The 17569-nt window shown below is 49.9% G+C and overlaps 1 protein-coding gene across 6 annotated transcripts in view; it reads left to right on the top strand.

Moving 5' to 3' along the window:
- Nucleotides 1-17569, top strand: part of atp11c (ATPase phospholipid transporting 11C) — a 68910-nt gene that overhangs the window by 23159 nt on the left and 28182 nt on the right. For all 6 annotated transcript variants that reach the window (XM_061233747.1, XM_061233748.1, XM_061233745.1 and 3 more), the window contains exons 2-7: nt 589-708; nt 4306-4395; nt 13249-13329; nt 14389-14496; nt 15025-15153; nt 15740-15828. In XM_061233747.1, coding sequence (XP_061089731.1) covers nt 589-708; nt 4306-4395; nt 13249-13329; nt 14389-14496; nt 15025-15153; nt 15740-15828 — 617 coding nt within the window. The remainder of the gene's footprint in view (nt 1-588; nt 709-4305; nt 4396-13248; nt 13330-14388; nt 14497-15024; nt 15154-15739; nt 15829-17569) is intronic.

The raw sequence follows: 17569 nt of genomic DNA, 5'->3' as shown, positions 1-17569 counted from the left end.
AGAGTTTATCTGGTGTATTGGAACGTATGAAATACTCAAACCCCCCACCTTATAGTCCTCTCGGTTGGTTCAATTGCGTAAGATCAGCACCAAATCGATTACGTATTTGACCTAGGTCTGATGGTGACGAATGTTTTTAGTGACCCTTGTGAACTCTGAGTTCCAAATATTGTAAAATAGTAAAATATTGCCAAGCAAGGTGAGATCTGAACACTGGCCTCTCACTCGTCAAAAGAATGTCTTATACAAACGCGTTACCGGTCAGCTAAATGCAGAACAATGTTATTTTTAATTTGTAGGCCATTAGCAAGCGTCGTCACGGTAACCTGCTACGAGCTTAAGCCGAACTAGCCGAGCCGACCCCGCGGCACAAACGTTTCCCAGCGTGCGGGAACCACAGGTAGTGGGCCCGTGCCCGTGTGCTGTGGCTGTGGCTGTGGCTGTGGCTGTGGCTGTGCTGGGCGTGCGTACACACTGTTGTTCCTGCCGTGTCCAGGCGCAGGAGTGCGCTGCAGGTGGGTAGACGGAGGCGTGATGTTGGCGTGACGGTGGCGTGACGTTGGCGTGACGGTGGTGTTTCTCCTGCAGCTCCGGGGGGACGAGCGGAGGGTGGACAGCCGCACCGTCTGCGTGGGACACCGCCCCAGCCCCGCCACCGAGGTCTTCATCCCACCCAAATTCTGCGACAACAGGATCGTGTCTTCCAAGGTAGGCTGACGCTCGCTCGGCGACCTCGGTCCCCGTCCCCTGCCCCCCATTCTCCACCCCCCGGACCCCGTCCCCTGCCCCCCCGGACCCCGTCCCCTGCCCCCCCGGACCCCGTCCCCTGCCCCCCTGGATCCCGTTCCCCATTCCCTGCCCCCCTGGATCCCGTTCCCCGACCCCTGGATCCCGTTCCCCTGGATCCCGTTCCCCTGGATCCCGTTCCCCTGGATCCCGTTCCCCTGGATCCCGTTCCCCATTCCCTGCCCCCCTGGATCCCGTTCCCCGACCCCTGGATCCCGTTCCCCGACCCCTGGATCCCGTTCCCCGACCCCTGGATCCCGTTCCCCGACCCCTGGATCCCGTTCCCCGACCCCTGGATCCCGTTCCCCGACCCTGTTCCCTGCCCCCCTGGATCCCGTTCCCCGACCCCTGGACCCCGTTCCCCGACCCCTGGACCCCGTTCCCCGTTCCCTGCCCCCCTGGACCCTGTTCCCCGGCACCTGGATCCCGTTCCCCGACCCCTAGACCCCGTTCCCCGACCCCTGGATCCCGTTCCCCGACCCGTAGCATTCTCTGCCCCCCGTACCCGGGACCCTGTTCCCCGCCCCCCATTCTCCGCCCCCCGGACCCCGTTCCCCGCCCCCCATTCTCCGCCCCCCGTTCCTGCCCCCCTGCATGGTGGCCCAGTCTCTGTCCTTCTCCTGGTCCCCTGCCCCCCCTGCATGGTGGCCCAGTCTCTGTCCTTCTCCTGGTCCCCTGCCCCCCCTGCATGGTGGCCCAGTCTCTGTCCTTCTCCTGGTCCCCTGCCCCCCCTGCATGGTGGCTCAGTCTCTATCCTTCTCCTGGTCCCCTGCCCCCCCTGCATGGTGGCCCAGTCTCTATCCTTCTCCTGGTCCCCTGCCCCCCCCTGCATGGTGGCCCAGTCTCTGTCCTTCTCCTGGTCTGGCTGCTGACCGAGCGTCTTTCGCAGACTTTCATATCCACTTTTCAGTGTGTATTATAGGCCGTGTGGGAGATGGCTGCTGAAAGACGTGATGAAACAGCTGATGGCACAGGACCGTTGCGCTGGGGAAGTGGTCAACCGGTTCCGCATTTTTAACCGTATATCGCCTTCGTCACTCGGAATTTGGCGCCTCCTCAAAGGAGAATTTGAAGCACCTTGGAGCCTTTTCAACATGCAGACAGGTTCCCCATTTTGTGTGAAACCACACAAATATTTTGTTCAGATGTGTGTGACATCGGGCGAAAACAAACAAAAACGCCTTACAATCTATTTCGTAATATTTATTTTATTTTATTTACTTATGAAATACTTTGGCTTGGACATTACAAAAACCTTACAAAAACCAAGCGAAACTGTTTGAATGGGAAACTTGTGCAACTGCTCTAACGGGTTGTGGTGGAATTGAACGCCGTTGGTTCTCAATTGTTCAGCTGGCTGAAAATGCAGAAGTGAGGACGGTCGTTCTCATGAGAGCAGTTCTCCGACGTGTCACACGCATTGTCCTGCGTCGCATTGTGTTGCATCAAAGGTCAAAATAGTTGTGCCCGCATACTGAGTCCCGTTCCTTTCACAGGAATGTTTTTTCTCAGTGATTGTTGGTACATGAGCTGTTGACTATTCATCCATCTTAAGTTTGGTCCATAGTTTTCTCTCTTTCTCTACTGCACGGTTACGACATATTTTGCTGAAAGATCCACACACACGCACACGCACACACACAAACACCACCACCACCACCACCACCAGATGCGGCCTATAGCATAGTGGTTAAGGTAAATGACTGGGACACACAAGGTTTGTGGTTCTAATCCACAATAAGATCCGCACAGCCGTTGGGCCCTTAACCCTGCATTGCTCCAGGGGAGGATTGTCTGCTGCTTCGTCTAATCAACTATACGTCGCTTTGGATAAGCCAAATGCCAATAATGTGATGATGTAAACAAAATATGTTTTTGATTCGTGACCGTAAGAGCAGGACCCAGATGTTTGGTTCTGGTGAAGAGGGACTTTGGTCGGCCACAGGGAATGTGTATGTCATTTTAATTAACAATGCTAATTTTAAACCGGGAACCCAAACACCTGCCAGTCCAGGTGGGGGGAGTAATCCTTTGGCATTAGAAGTGTTCCTGCAGTCCCGGGCCATTTAAGGACTGGAAACTGGCAAGCCTGGCTCCTCCTCTGCCTCAACGCTGCCCCTCTCTCTCTCGCTTCTCTCTCGCTCCCGTCCTGCTTTCTCTGCGGCCCTCTTCCTGCCAGCGGAGGTCTGTGGGACCACGTCAGAGCTCAGGCATCTCTCCGACTGCTTCTTCCTGTCATCTCCCTCTCCTCTCTGTTCTCCATGCTCTCTGTATCCTTTCTTCCCCCTCCTCCTCCATCCCCCCCGCCTCCTCCCCATGCTCATCCCCCCCCACAGAGGACCGTTATCTGTCAGTCAGGAGGAGTGCTGTTTCCGCACAAGCCAAATTTACAGGAGGCGCTATTAGCAGGCCTGTGGGACGCGAGGTTCAATCTGTTCTGGAGCTCCGCTTGGCTTCCCTAAATCTGTCCCCGCGACAGGAGGAGGGGTGCGGTGCTGAAGGGGAGGTGGTGGGGGGAGGCGGGGGAGAGGGGGGAGGTGGGGGGGGGATTTATGGTGCTGCCAAGGGTCCCACAGCAGATCGTCCAATCAGCTCCTCTCTGGCATGACAGTGTAAACACGCTTTAATTACCCTCTCTGCAGCGTTTACACTTCTCCTGCGTCAGCCTTCCATCATCCTGCCTCTTCCCTCTCTCCTCTCACCCCCTCTTTCTCCCTCTCTCTGTCTCGCCCCCTCTTTTTCTCTCCCTCTCTTTCTTTATCCCTCTCTTTCTCTGCATACTTTTCTCTCCCTGTCTGTATCCACTTTTCCAGTCTCTCCTGATCTCTCTCTATCCCTCCCTCCTACCTTTCTCTCGCTCTCTCCTTCTCTGCTAAACCCCATGTCTCTTGCTTGCCCCCCCCCCTCTCTCTCTCTCTCTCTCTCTCTCTCTCTCTCTCTCTTATAGACCAGACCAGACCAGACTAAAGTGTTCTACGCACCTTTAACTTGACAATGGCGTGTTGTGCGCGGGCCAGTGTAACTCCCTGCCGTTGGTCGATGGCCTTGTACTGTGCTTTGATACTGGAGCCTTATCGGCCATCGCAGGCCGCCCGAAAGGCCACGGCCTGCCCGGGCACTCGGGGAAGCGGCTCTGCGTTTAGCGGCGGGCGGAATCGCAGATAAGCGGCTAATCCCGGCCGCCGGAGCGCCTCACCTGCAGCCCCCGGGAGAAAGAGCCGCGGCTCTGAAGGAGATCAGAGGAGCAGCGCTCCATTCATGCCGCCGGCGCTCCGCGGGAAACGCATGAATATGAGCGGGGATGAACAGCCAATGCTACGTTTAATCCTGCCGCTGGTCCCCCCCCCCCCCCCGTCCCTAACCCCCAGGCCTCGAGTGCTTAAGCGCCACATTACCACGGCGTGAAAGGGTGGCGTGGGCAGCGCTCCACTGTCCAGCGTTAGATGTTGTTTATTCGTTCATTGAACTGGTGTTCTTTTTGTTCCCCTCTCTCTCTCTCTCTCTCTCTTTTGTTTTTAGTATACCATTTGGAACTTTCTGCCAAAGAACCTGTTTGAGCAGTTCCGACGAATCGCCAATTTCTACTTCCTCATCATATTCCTGGTGCAGGTGAGTGTCGTGTGTTTTATCTGGTGCAGGTGAGTGTTGTGTGTGTTTTATCTGGTGCAGGTGAGTGTTGTGTGTGTTTTATCTGGTGCAGGTGAGTGTTGTGTGTGTTTTATCTGGTGCAGGTGAGTGTTGTGTGCGTTTTATCTGGTGCAGGTGAGTGGTGTGTGTGTTTTATCTGGTGTGTGTGCGTGCGTGTGTGTGTGCGTGTGTGCATACTTTATCTGGTCCAGCAGACCGCAGCGTGCTTGTGTCTGTGTCTGTGTGTCTGTGTGTCTGTGTGTCTGTGTGTCTGTGTGTCTGTGTGTCTGTGTGTCTGTGTGTCTGTGTGTCTGTGTGTGTCTGGGAAGGGTACAGCACATGTTACTCTGCCAGTCTGGCCACGGTGCTCCACTATGTTAATGTGCTGTCGCGTCTGACAGGTAGGAAGGGGTTTCATTTGACTGGAAACAGCGCCCCCTCTGGCCAGCCGGGCACGCGCGGCCTGCTCGCTCCTGCTCTGTGTGGCCCTCCGACTCGATGTCTGCGAGTTTGACCGAGGGGCCTCTGAATGAACAGACTCTGTGGCGCCGCGTTGCCTGTTTGGGAGGACCGCGTCGCAGGGCAGGTTGCAGTGACGAGCAGAAATGCGCACATAAAGGGAAGAGTCTCGTCTTTGTGGGGGAAAAACACTACATTTTCTCCCCGGAGGTTTGGGAATGATGCAATACTGCGGAAATGGCGGGATGCTTGGGCGTCTCGGCTCTGTGGAGTTTGGGGGTTCGTGTTGAGAGCGGGGAGGGAGGGGGTGTCGTAAAGAACGCGGTAAAGCTGGGTCTGAATTAAACCCCTTCAGAGTCCGCTAATGCACTCGTATAAAGACGGCAGGTTTCAGCACTTTGGGGGAATCTGGGGTGAGCCTGTTACCTACAGCAGGTGTGTGTGTGTGTGTGTGTGCGTGTGTAAAATGTGTGTGCTTGCGAGCATGCACGTGTGTGTGTGTGTGCTTGCCCCTGCCTGCGTGCGTGTGTGCGTGCGTGTGAGAGTGTGAGTGATTGTGCCCGTTTACTTTCCATAGTTTGCTGATGATGTTTACCCAGCCGGGTGTGTGGCTGGCGTCTCTGCTAATCCAGCATCTCTCTGGGGGGCTTCTACTCCCAACCACACAGTGTCCCTCACACACTGTCTGCTACTATGGCACCAAGTGAATCAGAGCCCCACACACACACACACACACACACACACACACACACATATATATACACATGCACGCACGCACGGTCATGTACACACACCGTTTTCTATCTCTCTCTGTCTCTCTGTCTCTCTCTCTCTCTCTCTCTCTCTTGCACACGCACACACAGGCACGCTAACCATCCTGTGTGGCCCCAAGTCTCATCACCGGGCTAGAAATAGACTCTCTGAATTCTCCTGTGAATTGATGCGAATGCATTATCCGAACCCCCTCCTCATCCCCCCCCCCCCACCCCCTCACCGCAGCGCAGCGCTGCTGACGTCGGTGAGCAGGGAGCCCTTTGTAGTTCTCAGAGCCACAAATAGCCTCGCGCGGATAAAAAAAACAAAAACAAAAAAACGCAGCACCGCTCTGCTATTTATAGAGCGGTGTACCTTCGCCGGGCTCTCCGCAGAATCGCCGGGATCGGTGTGAGTGGCGGGGAGAACGAGGGCGCGCTACGCACCGCCCCCGCCCCTCCACCCCCGCAAAAACCCCCCCCGGGGGCAGGAGTGTGAACACTGTTCATCATCGTGTGACATACACCCTGCCAGCAATTTATTAATGCGCTGACAACCTGCTCCATATGCCAAAGCCGGGCATCTGCGCGCAGTCAGTAACCATGGCCGCATACGGTACCTGTAAGCTCTCGCTAGCCCGCTAGCTGAGCGATACCCCTGCCCGCTCTCGCTCACGGCTACCTGGCCGATACAGTATGTCTGGATGCGTTTCAGAAGGGGGGAGGGGGGCGTTTTAGCCGAGCGCTGAAGAGGGGAGCACTGCAGTGTGGGGAGAGGGGGTTGGGAATGGTGCAGTGTGGTAAAGTAAGAGGGCATTAATGTAGCTTCATTGCAGTTTGGTAGAGTCAGTGGCAATGAGTGCAAGTTCAGTGTGCTGCGGTGCAGATCGGCAGCAGATCGAGTGTAAGTGAATTTCAGCACGGTGTGTTAATTGGGGATTGAGTGCAAGGTTAATACGGTGTGGAAAATTAGACGTGGACGACGTCGGTTGGCTGCAGTGTGGTAAATTTGACGGGCTGAGTGCAAACGGAAGTCGTTTTAGGACGCGTGTAGGTGTAATGGGGTGAGGTGAGGTTGGGCTGACGGGTGGCGGTCGGCGTCAGGGGGCAATGCGAACGGGACTCTCCGTCCTTTTTCTCCATGTCTTTAATCGCGCAGGGTGCCGAGGCCTGATCCCCACTGATTCATTTTTCTATCAATTTATTAGACGGAAAAACGATGCGCGCTGTCTCCGTTCCACCACATCCATCACCCACAGGGCCCAGGGCAGTGTTAGAGCACTTTTTCTGCTGAATAGACCAGAGAGGGTCAGCGCGGGCGGGGATGTACTTAACGAAATAATAAAGCTGGAACCACCGGAGAACCGGACCGCCGACTCTCTGCAGCGCAGAAAGCGATCGCAGCGTAAACTTTCTGGAAGCTTCTCTCCAGTGGAGCAGCGCTTGTTATGGACACACAAACATGTAGCCCTGTGGTTTCTGTGTACGATGAGCCCTCCGGTTGTTTGTAGTTCCAGTGGGAGGGCACTGCTCACTCACGTGCCCTGCGGTGTTTTTGTTTAGCCGCTTCCTAAAGCGTCGTTGGAAGTGTATCCTATTTCAGTCAGTCCCGTCAAGCCACAGATAACCACAGTCTCCCCCCCCCGTTTCTTTGCTCAAAGGAGAAATTCAAATATTTGTCAGAACCGGTTTCGGACTCTCTAGCTTTCTCGGTATGCTTGCTTGACGGCTCTTGTCGATCTGTGAAAGGAATGCGGGGGAATCTTAGTATGTGTTAGCATGTTAACGTGCCGGTACTGATGCTTGCGCTGGCCTGAGAATGCCTACACGGCTCCGGGTCTGTGTGGGGAAAAGCCTTCCCGTCTTTAGCCCTGTACTCTTATCTGCCTTCTGCTTCTATGCGCAGCCTGTTCTCCGACCATGAAAAATTCATATCCATTACCAAGCTGCTTTTGGTAGCACTTCTATTTGGGACAAGACGGGGGTACATCATCTGTTAGGTTCAAGTGTAGACTGGGATGTTATCCAGACGACGGAAATGTTTTGACATTGTCCAAAATGTTTAACTCGACAATTTGTGCACTTTAAACCGGCGCGCAGATGCTAGCTGTGACTCTGCTCGTTGCTTTCAAATGAAGCCATCAGATGACCATGCATTATGCATTAGGTGTGCACTGAGCGGTGACCTTCTCTTGTATTTTCTGTCATAACTATAACCGCACGTCTGATATTTTGCTTCTCGGTCCTCCGGTTAACCTCTTGTACGTTAATTTCTTGCATTCATGTTTCTTTTACATCTAGGCACATTTGTGATATTTTATTTGACATCACTACAAGCTTGAACTGTAAGTTAAAGTTTGTTGTGCTCATGCCTCTCGGCTGGTGTCACCATCAGAAAATGCTTTCAGTGACTTAATTAAACGTACAATCGGTAAGATCTATGTGTTAAAACATTGTTACAAGACCTTTGTTAATCCCTTCCTATCATTGAAAAAGGCTCACTGACATGTTGACTCACCAATTTAAGTGTTTAATGACCTATTGTACCTTTTAAATGCATTTAAATCTTTAAATGAATACGTTGAAAACAATGGAGCAGCGGGAATGTCCTTGCTTTGGACGCATTTGGAAGTATGTGGCGGCTCAGTGCTTTCGGAAGCTCCGGACACGCCTATGTGAACGCGCAGAAAGGTTATATTTTCATTGGAGGTTACCTTCTCATTGGAGCCCCGCATCCTGGGAATTGTGTCTGGAGGGCTGGGTGGAGTTTAGCTGAAGTGCACTCTGCTTGTTATAGAGCTGCTTTGCCTGTTTTCCTTTGAGAAGGTTATCAGGCAAACATTGCATTCTTGCGTGCGGACTTCAAGTATAGAATGTCTTGCTTTCGGCTTAAACTTCCATCAGTTTTTTCCAATTAGTTCAAGCAATATTATGTTTTGTGTGCGTGTGTATATACTATTATATAGTGTGTATGTGTGTATGTGTGTGTACATGCAAATAGGCCACATGATGTGCAGTGTTGCCTCTCCTCTGATTTCTTTGGGTATCCGTATGCAACTACAATGTGTTGTGACGTGTGAATCAAACGTATGAAGTAACAACATTTAAATAAAATAACCAAGTGGCTGAAGTGAAGAAAAGGAGCCTTGTAGCAGGTCTGGATGTGACCGTGAGGAGACCGCTGAGGTCCATCTGATCACACCTACGGTTAGCCCTCTGCCTTCTAACCGTCTAGAGGCGGGGATGTACTTAACGAAATAATAAAGCTGGAACCACCGGAGAACGGGACCGCCGACTCTCTGCGGCGCAGAAAGCGATCGCAGGGTAAACTTTCTGGAAGCTTCTCTCCAGTGGAGCAGCGCTTGTTATGGACATACAAACATGTAGCCCTGTGGTTTCTGTGTACGATGAGCCCTCCGGTTTGTATTTCCAGTGGGAGGGAAATGCTCACTCACGTGCCCTGCGGTGTTTTTGTTTAGCCGCTTCCTAAAGCGTCGTTGGAAGTGTATCCTATTTCAGTCAGTCCCGTCAAGCCACAGATAACCACAGTCTTCCCCAAAACTGATCCGATCACACCTACGGTTAGCCCTCTGCCTTCTAACCGTCTAGAGCGGTGGTTCTTAACCTGGGTTCGCTCAAACCCCAGGGGTTCGTTGAGACAGTCTCAGGGGTTCGGCAGGGGTCATAAAATTATATACCTATGTTTTGAAGAAATCGTATTTTATTTGTCCAATTACGAAGGGTTCGGTGAATGCACCGATGAAGCTTGCAGGGTTCAGTACCTCCAATAAGGTTAAGAACCACTGGTCTAGAGTCCTGTACGGTCATGTTCAAGAAGGCTTGAAATGAGCGTTAAGACTGCGACTCGATGAGAACCATCCACCTCTAAAAGAAGCCAAATGGTTGCACTCCAGCTGGCTCTTTGAATCATCCAGATGGTCTCATTTCGCAAAGTTTGTCTTTTTATTTTTAAGAAGAGCTTGTGTGAGGAACTTGAGCAGAACTGAACTGAAGCTCTGGTTTTGAGGAAGGGAGAGTCAGTCAAGGCCACTGTGACGGTACCTCAACCAGCCCCTCAGACCAACCTTTGAGAAACGTGCAGATAATGTTTATCCATCTTCACATATATTCTGTGTTTTAAGAAGTAACAAAATGGATGTTGTATATAAGAAAATATGTAGTGCTATAATCTTTTCACGAAGATTCCTTGCATTTGCTTCACCAAACACTTGATTTAAATTTTAGTGTTACTTTTGTACCACTGATTCCATTCGGCAAACCTCTTGGTTGCAAATGCAATAGAGTGAATACTGGCCAAATGGCACGTCATTTTAGTGAAAACCCTTCACAGAACGACTGTCACCACACACTTACCTGGCTGATAGTTTTGCTCACGCTCCCTAACCATTGCCGGCTCATCTTTTTGGGATGTTCCCCTCTTGAACGTATAAACTTGACAGACCGTGGATACCTGGACACAAAGGCAATTCACCACCTCTTTCAAATCTTGGCAATATTGTTAACCTTCTATTTCTGGAAGTTAGTATTGGCAAGATAAAACTATAACTGGTGGGTTAAGAGGATAAGATTGAAAAACTGCTTGAAAACGTGCATTGGCATGTTACAACACTTAGAAAGGCTTAGAAAGTAATGGCAAACCTCCTCCTCTTGACTGGTCTGATCCTCTTCATCAGGTATTGTTGGTTCCATTATTCTGATAATCTAATGAACTAGTTCATGCGCAATCTGCACTTCAGGAGAGCAATGAAATCTGTGGTTCTCCTCTGAAACACACACTCACACACTCACTTATTTTTCTTTTTTTTTTTTTTTTTTTTTTTTCTACTCCTAGCTCCACCCATTGGGAGAGGCTAGGAAAATGAGCTAAAATACTGGGAAATCAATAGAACGCGAGTTAGGCAGTGGAATTGGTCCTTGCTCCTTGCTCAAATGTTTGAAGCCACGTCAGTTCCTGAGGTGGATCCACAGGTCGATCATTTGCCATTCTCTCCAAAAAAAAAAAATACTCGATGTCTCTCGGTGTTTCTTTACTGAAAGGCAAGATTGGAGGTTCCTAGAAGGAGCTTTTAACAGGTTGGAGTATCCTTAAAGATGGTGGACCTTGATCGATTTCTGGGTCAGGAACAAAGAAAAGAAAGAAGAGCAGAAAAATAAACGACTGGAATGGGCCCAGTGGCTCTCCACAGGAATCCATCCTATTAGCGGGGAAGAGGAGGGAGTGCATGTTTTTCTTCTGTGTCTTACTGAGCACATCAGTACTTAATGGAGGGAGGAAAGTAATGGTTCAATCAAGACCTCTGTTATCTTCTAAATCGACAACTTCTTAAAAAAATAAAAAAGAATAAAAAATAAAAGAATTCAAGCAGTTAAGAAAAAATGTAAAAGGCCTGCTATCTGATTAACTTGGTCGGTCTTCTGAACTTTGAATATTGGCGTCCGTTAACATCGTTTTGTGTTGTAAATTTTGGGGGATTCTGTCAGGCAGGCTTCAGGTTTGTCGACCCCATGTCTCCAGGGCGCTCTCCGTGTCTTTGGGCTTTGTCACGGTGTCGTCATGGTGAGTGGTTGCATAGCTTTGGTGTGCTGGTGATCGGATTGTATTTTGTGTTCGTTTCGTTAGATACGGCTTATAAGGTTTTATTCTTTCCTATCCTAGTTTTGTATGACCACGCATGCACAATTTGTGACTACTGGCAAAAGGTTCGATCCAACATTGTCTGGTCAGCATGACTAGAAGCATGAGACTTCTACCGACGGGCCGCTTGCCAAAAGTGGAACTGCGAGTTAAAGTGCTTATCTGATTTAACCCATTTGTGAGGGTGTGGTGGTCATACAGACCTTTTTGTCAGGATGTGACTTTAAAAAATATTTTCAGTGACAAATTCAAATAGTCATGCCAAGTGTAAAGTAGCTATATTATCATAGGGAGTGACTTTATTGGAGGTGAATTTGCTCCATGTTTTTAAGTAGCACAGCATTGCCACTATAGTTCCAGAGCAGAGGGTTAAAACTCATGTTGCTCCCACATTGTCTCAACAAACCAGAGAACCGGCATTGTTTTTTTTTTTGTTTCATAAGAGGGGACCTCTCCCCTGCCTTTCCTGAATTCAGGTCCTAGACTATCGTAGCGTGATTGAGGCGCTAATTTCGTTAAAACCGTAAAATGTACCCTTGGTTCCTCGCTGACTTTGCAAGTGGTGCAACAGTGACAAACAGTCGCGACCTTTCTGTCATTGATGATCCAGCCAATCACTTTCTTCCTTTTTGAAACACATTATCAGGCATGACCCCTCCCACTGCACTGCAGTACCCCTCACGTGACCTTAGTTTTCTTGGCACCCGCTACTTTAGTTGTGTTGAGTGATTACTGGGCAACTATGTGGTGTGTGATAAAGATCGTTGTTAAAAGATATGTGTCCAGTATGTGGGAATTCTATTCTGTGGATAGATGATGTCACTTTAAGGCAATTCTAAAGCGGTGATTATGCGCTGATGTGAGGGAAGATGTTTGTGTGTTTGTTGGTGTGTGCTGAGGTAGGCCTTCTGCAGTTTTGCTCTGCTGGTTTGAGGGTTGCAGTGGAACTTCGTGTGTGCGTACAGGGAACTTTGACCCGCATGCCATGAGGCACCGCTGGGAGGGATTTCAGGAAGCAGAGTTACTGACTTTGCTGGATGACTGCAGCAGCTTTTTTAAAAAATCTTCTTCTTTTTTTACACTTCAGTCCATGTTCCAGGTTTTGTAGGGTTCTTGGTTTTACGTGCAGTTAAACCAGCTAATTCAGTTTTAGTTTAGCTTAGTTTAGCTTATCTTAGATTTGTTTGTTGACTTAGTGTAGCTTAGTTTGTTAGCGTAGCTTAGCTCAGTTTTGTTTGTTGGCTTATCTGTGCATTGTTTTGAAACGGAGGGCATGCCATGCTGAAACCCTGAGGGTTTATGGCGCCTCGCCCCCGTCAGTCGTACAGAGCCGTGTTGTCTCGTCACGAGACGCATGCTTCCAGCCTCTCTCACGGTGCTCATATCGAGCAAAAAGGCCGCTACTAAAAACAAAGCCGATCTTTACTTCGATAATTCGACAATATAACAAACTTATGTGCCCTTTCGCAATTGCGTGAACGTTGCAGAGAAACCGCCGGTTTGACAGCGCCTCGCCAGCTCTACTCCTTTCTCTATCCAGCCCGTTGGCGACTCGGATTATGATAATAATAATAAAAATAATAACAACAAAATAATACTGTAAATGGGGATCTGTTTTTACCTTTTTAATAGATTTGCAGAAATGTGTAAATGAGTGTGGATTGTTGGAGCATGGTGAATGTGAGGCTGTTGACAGGTGTGCTCCTTCTCCCCCCCCCTCCCCCTCTCTCTCTCTCTCTCTCTCTCTCTCTCTCCCCCCCCCCTCTCTCTCTCTCCCCCTCTCACCTCCCTCTCAGGTGATAGTGGATCATGTGTAAATGAGTGTGGATTGACAGGTGTGCCCTCTCTCGCTCCGGTGATAGTGGATAATGTGTAAATGAGTGTGGATTGGCAGGTGTTGACAGGTGTGTGTCTCTCTCTCAGGTGATGGTGCAGGTGTTGACAGGTGTGTGTCTCTCTCTCTCTCAGGTGATAGTGGACACCCCCACCAGCCCTGTCACTAGTGGCCTGCCCTTGTTCTTTGTCATCACGGTGACGGCAATCAAACAGGTGAGTGGCAGCGCTGTTGCTTGGCTACCATCTCTGCCCCTCCCACCTCTCCCACATCCCCTTTCCTGCCCTCCCCCCTCCTCCATTTTATCTTCGTTCTCTTTTGTTTTCCCTCTTTATCTCCCTGTTCTCAGTCCTCCTCTCCTCCCTCGGCCCTCTTCCCTCTCCCTTTCTTCTCTTCCGTTGTTTTTTTTTTTTTCTTCCCCCTAATCATTGCCTTCCCCTCTGCGCTGTGTCCAACCTTCACCTCTTGAAAAATGGCCTCTTGTTTTTTCACTCTAGCAGAGTGGGTTGGACTGGGCGTGTTCTGTGGTGATAATTCTCACGGTCTGACGATAATTCTGAGGGTTTGAGGATAATTCTCACGGTTTGACGTGTGCCGGGGCCTGTTGGGTCTCGCCTGGAGCCCCGCATGGAGCCTAATTCCCTGGCAAAGCTCACGAGTACAGCGCTGTTCTGCATTCCCGCTTCTCTGTGTGAAATCTGCGGTGCGCGGAAATCGCATTAAAATCACATCAGATTAAACTATAACCGCGAATCAGTCTCGCATTTCTCACAAAATGTGTTAATTTCTCACTTTGGTGTTATGGTGTGCTGATAAGTAGGCTACAGATTTCAGGCTACCGCTCTCGGCCTGGTTTTCTTCCACTCGCTTGCCATGTACTTAAGAATATTAATTATGTATATATCGCAGTTAAGGCTTATTGACCGATTGAGACGCGACAAGGTATTTTATCACGTTCTTATCATTTTCACATCAGTTCTGCTTTAGGGGGTTTGTTTATTTAAAGGGTGGCTTGTAAAATAACCAGGCAGAGTGCTATGATAAAGTCTCTCGAGTAGTACTGAGATGCGGTCTGGCTTCATGTGTGCTAAGCACCTGAATATTCTACAATATTCTATTCTTCATTTTCCACGGAGTCGCACCATACCGTTAGCGCGAAGTCTCGTCTCTCTTCTACAATGGTTTCTTTCTCTTTCCGTCTGTCCTTGCTTCTCAATCGGTTCCTCTCCTCCTCCCTCTCTCTCCCTCTCTCTCCCTCCCTCTCCCTCTCTCAGGGCTATGAGGACTGGTTGAGGCACAAGGCTGATAACGAGGTGAATAAGTACCCGGTGACTGTGCTGGAGGACGGCCGGAGGACCCGCAAGGAGAGCGAGAAGATCAAGGTGTGGCTCCCCCCTTTCCTCTAATGCGTCCCGCGTCTGCAGCTGGGGGCTGGGGGCCCGGGGCCCGCGGGCTCTGCGGGGGGACTCTGAAGGCCCGTATTGGGCTTGCGCTTGGTCGGGTTCCGCTTCGTGACAAGCGGTCGGGTTCAGGCCAGGCTGCGCTGAGTTATTAGTTGGCAGGTTTTTGGAAATTCGATAAAACCTTAATTCATTCATAATGCGTTTGAGCGCATATTATAATTACATTACTTCAGCTGTGTTGCTCTTTATAGAAAAGCCATTTGCTACAGTTGGAGTATTTCAACCTCCACGAGGGCTTGGTGTGTTGCTCTTTGTTAACTGAAAACTCTGTTTTTCAGAAATGCCTTTTTTTCAATTATTAATTCAGGATGAGTTAAAAATGCTGTTTGCTATTGGGTCCAGGTGAGGGTGCCTACGGAAAGAAATGATTAACCCCGGTCCTGGCTCGGCCGGGGCTTGGGGTCGGATGTGGCACTTTGCTGTGACTGCGCGTCTCCGTCTCCGCAGGTCGGTGACATCATGGAGGTGGTGGAGGATGAGACCTTCCCCTGTGACCTGATCCTGCTGCAGTCGAGCCGCGAGGACGACACCTGCTTCGTCACCACGGCCAGCCTGGACGGCGAGTCCAATCACAAGGTCACAAGATGGCCGCCTCAAGCCGCCTCAAACCGCCTCAAACCGCCTTGAGTTTTAACACACGGCTAGCTTCAACATGGCCGCCTCAAACCGCCTTGGGTTTCAACACACAGCTAGCTTCAACATGGCCGCCTCAAACCGCCTTGGGTTTTAACACACAGCTAGCTTCAACATGGCCGCCTCAAACCGCCTTGGGTTTTAACACACAGCTCGGTTCAACATGGCCGCCTCAAACCGCCTTGGGTTTTAACACACAGCTAGCTTCAACATGGCCGCCTCAAACCGCCTTGGGTTTTAACACACAGCTAGCTTCAACATGGCCTGTTCAAACCTCTCATTTTACCTCAACTAGCAATTTTACCTCTTATTTTCTCTCCCTTTCCCTCCCAATACCTGCCATCTGCCTTTCTCTTTCTGTGTTTTGGCATGATGCACGTATGTTTCCAAAAGGTCTGGAGAAGTGTGCGTGTATGTTACCAAAGCGTATTAGGCTTGCATAGGAGCGTAGATGAAGTGGGTGTTTCTGAAGTCATTATTATTATTATTTGCATCTCATCACACATTCTCCCCTCTCTCTCTCCTACAGACACACTACACAGTGCCTGACACTGAGAGGGATCTGGAATTGCTCAATGCCACCATTGAGTGTGAACAGCCCCAACCTGACCTATACAAGTAGGAATCGCCTACTGAGTCTGTGTGTGTGTCTCTGTGTGCCTGTCTCTGCGTGTGTCTCTGTGTCTGTCTCTGTGTCTGTCTCTGTGTCTGTCTCTGTGTCTGTCTCTGCGTCTGTCTCTGCGTCTGTCTCTGCGTCTGTCTCTGCGTCTGTCTCTGCGTCTGTCTCTGTGTGTGTCTCTGTGTGCCTGTCCTGAGTCTGTCTCTGCGTCTGTCTCTGCGTGTGTCTCTGTGTGCCTGTCCTGAGTCTGTCTCTATGTGTGTGTCTCTATGTGTGTGTCTCTATGTGTGTGTCTCTATGTGTGTGTCTCTGTGTGTGTCTCTGTGTCTGTCTCTGTGTCTGTCTCTGTGTCTGTCTCTGTGTCTGACTCTGTGTGCCTGTCCTGAGTCTGTCTCTGCGTGTGTCTCTGCGTGTGTCTCTGCGTGTGTCTCTGTGTGTGTCTCTGTGTGTGTCTCTGTGTGTCTCTCTGTGTGTGTGTCGCTGAGTCTCTCTGCACTTGCGTGTGCATGTGCTTTCACTTCGTCAGAGTTCATTAACCTGCAAGATGTTAAACCTGTATCATGTCGTCATTTTGTCAGCAGGCTGTTGTATCCGATTCTGTCGTAATTCTGCCCTGGGCCAGTTTTCCACAGTGCAGCAATGTTTTTTTTCTCTGTTTAGTTGAATGACTTCATGAGGTTTCGATTATCTTTCATCTAGTAGTATGTCAGCCCAAGCTTCCTCTTTGATTAAATCCTCTATATTGCCTCACTGTCCATCAGGCCGTCTGAGGCTTAGTGTTTTAGCCCCATCTAGTGTTGAAGTGCGCTCATTACACCAAGACTCCTCTCAGTTCTTTGGCCAGTTTGTCTTTCTCTTGCACTCTCAGAATAATCTGATCAACAAATGTAATCCCTACATCCAACACTGAACCCTAAAGCCCTTTATACTGCTTATAGCGGTATATCTTTACTCACACTAGCATATGCTATGTTCCTTAATATTATTTAGTAGTTCTGTGTGATGTTACATTGTTACTATTGGTGGTCACACTAGTAATTCACATTAGGTGGTTCATCAGTTTTGTTACTGATCTTTGGCAAAACCTTTCACGCCAGTCTGGGCATGAGCTGGCTGTATGTGAATGGGCAGTTCATCTATGTGGCGCTGGGTCTGGCTTGTGTTTTGACAGAATGGAGGGAAGGTCTACTTAACGCTAATGCAGTGTTCTCAGTATGTTTCGAATATCTTTACACCCGAGTTAGAAACGGCGGGCTGAAGCCTGTTGTGTTGATCTGACGTCGCGTGAAGGCGCAGTGGCTAGCGCTGTTGCCTCACAGCAGGGTGGGCTGGGGTCTGGATCCTCCCTGCGTGGAGTTGGGATGTTCTCCCCGTGTTTGCAAAGCGAATAGCGTGAGCTCTACAGATGAGAACTGGCCTCCTTGGTGAACTCTGAGTGCTTGTATACTTTACTTTTCTTTTTTTCTTTTAATACTTTTAACAAGGCACTTACAGATAAACTGTCCAAGTTAACAGGGGTTCTGCAGTGGTTTATTAGCCAGGCTTGGGGCATTTCTCTCTCGCTGTCACTTTTACACTCTCTCTCTCTCTCTCTCTCTCTCTCTCTCTCTCTCTCTCTCTCACTCTCTCTCACTCTCTCACTCTGACTCTTTCACTCCCTCTCATACACTCTCTCTTTCCCCCTCTCTCACCTTAACCACTAATGTCTCTCTCTCTCTCACTGCAGTGTTAATTTCTCTC

This window comes from Conger conger, chromosome 3, assembly GCF_963514075.1.
Source record: "Conger conger chromosome 3, fConCon1.1, whole genome shotgun sequence".
Classification (NCBI taxonomy): domain Eukaryota; kingdom Metazoa; phylum Chordata; class Actinopteri; order Anguilliformes; family Congridae; genus Conger; species Conger conger.
Note: the sequence above shows the minus strand (reverse complement) of the source record. Positions and strands in the feature narration are given on the sequence as shown.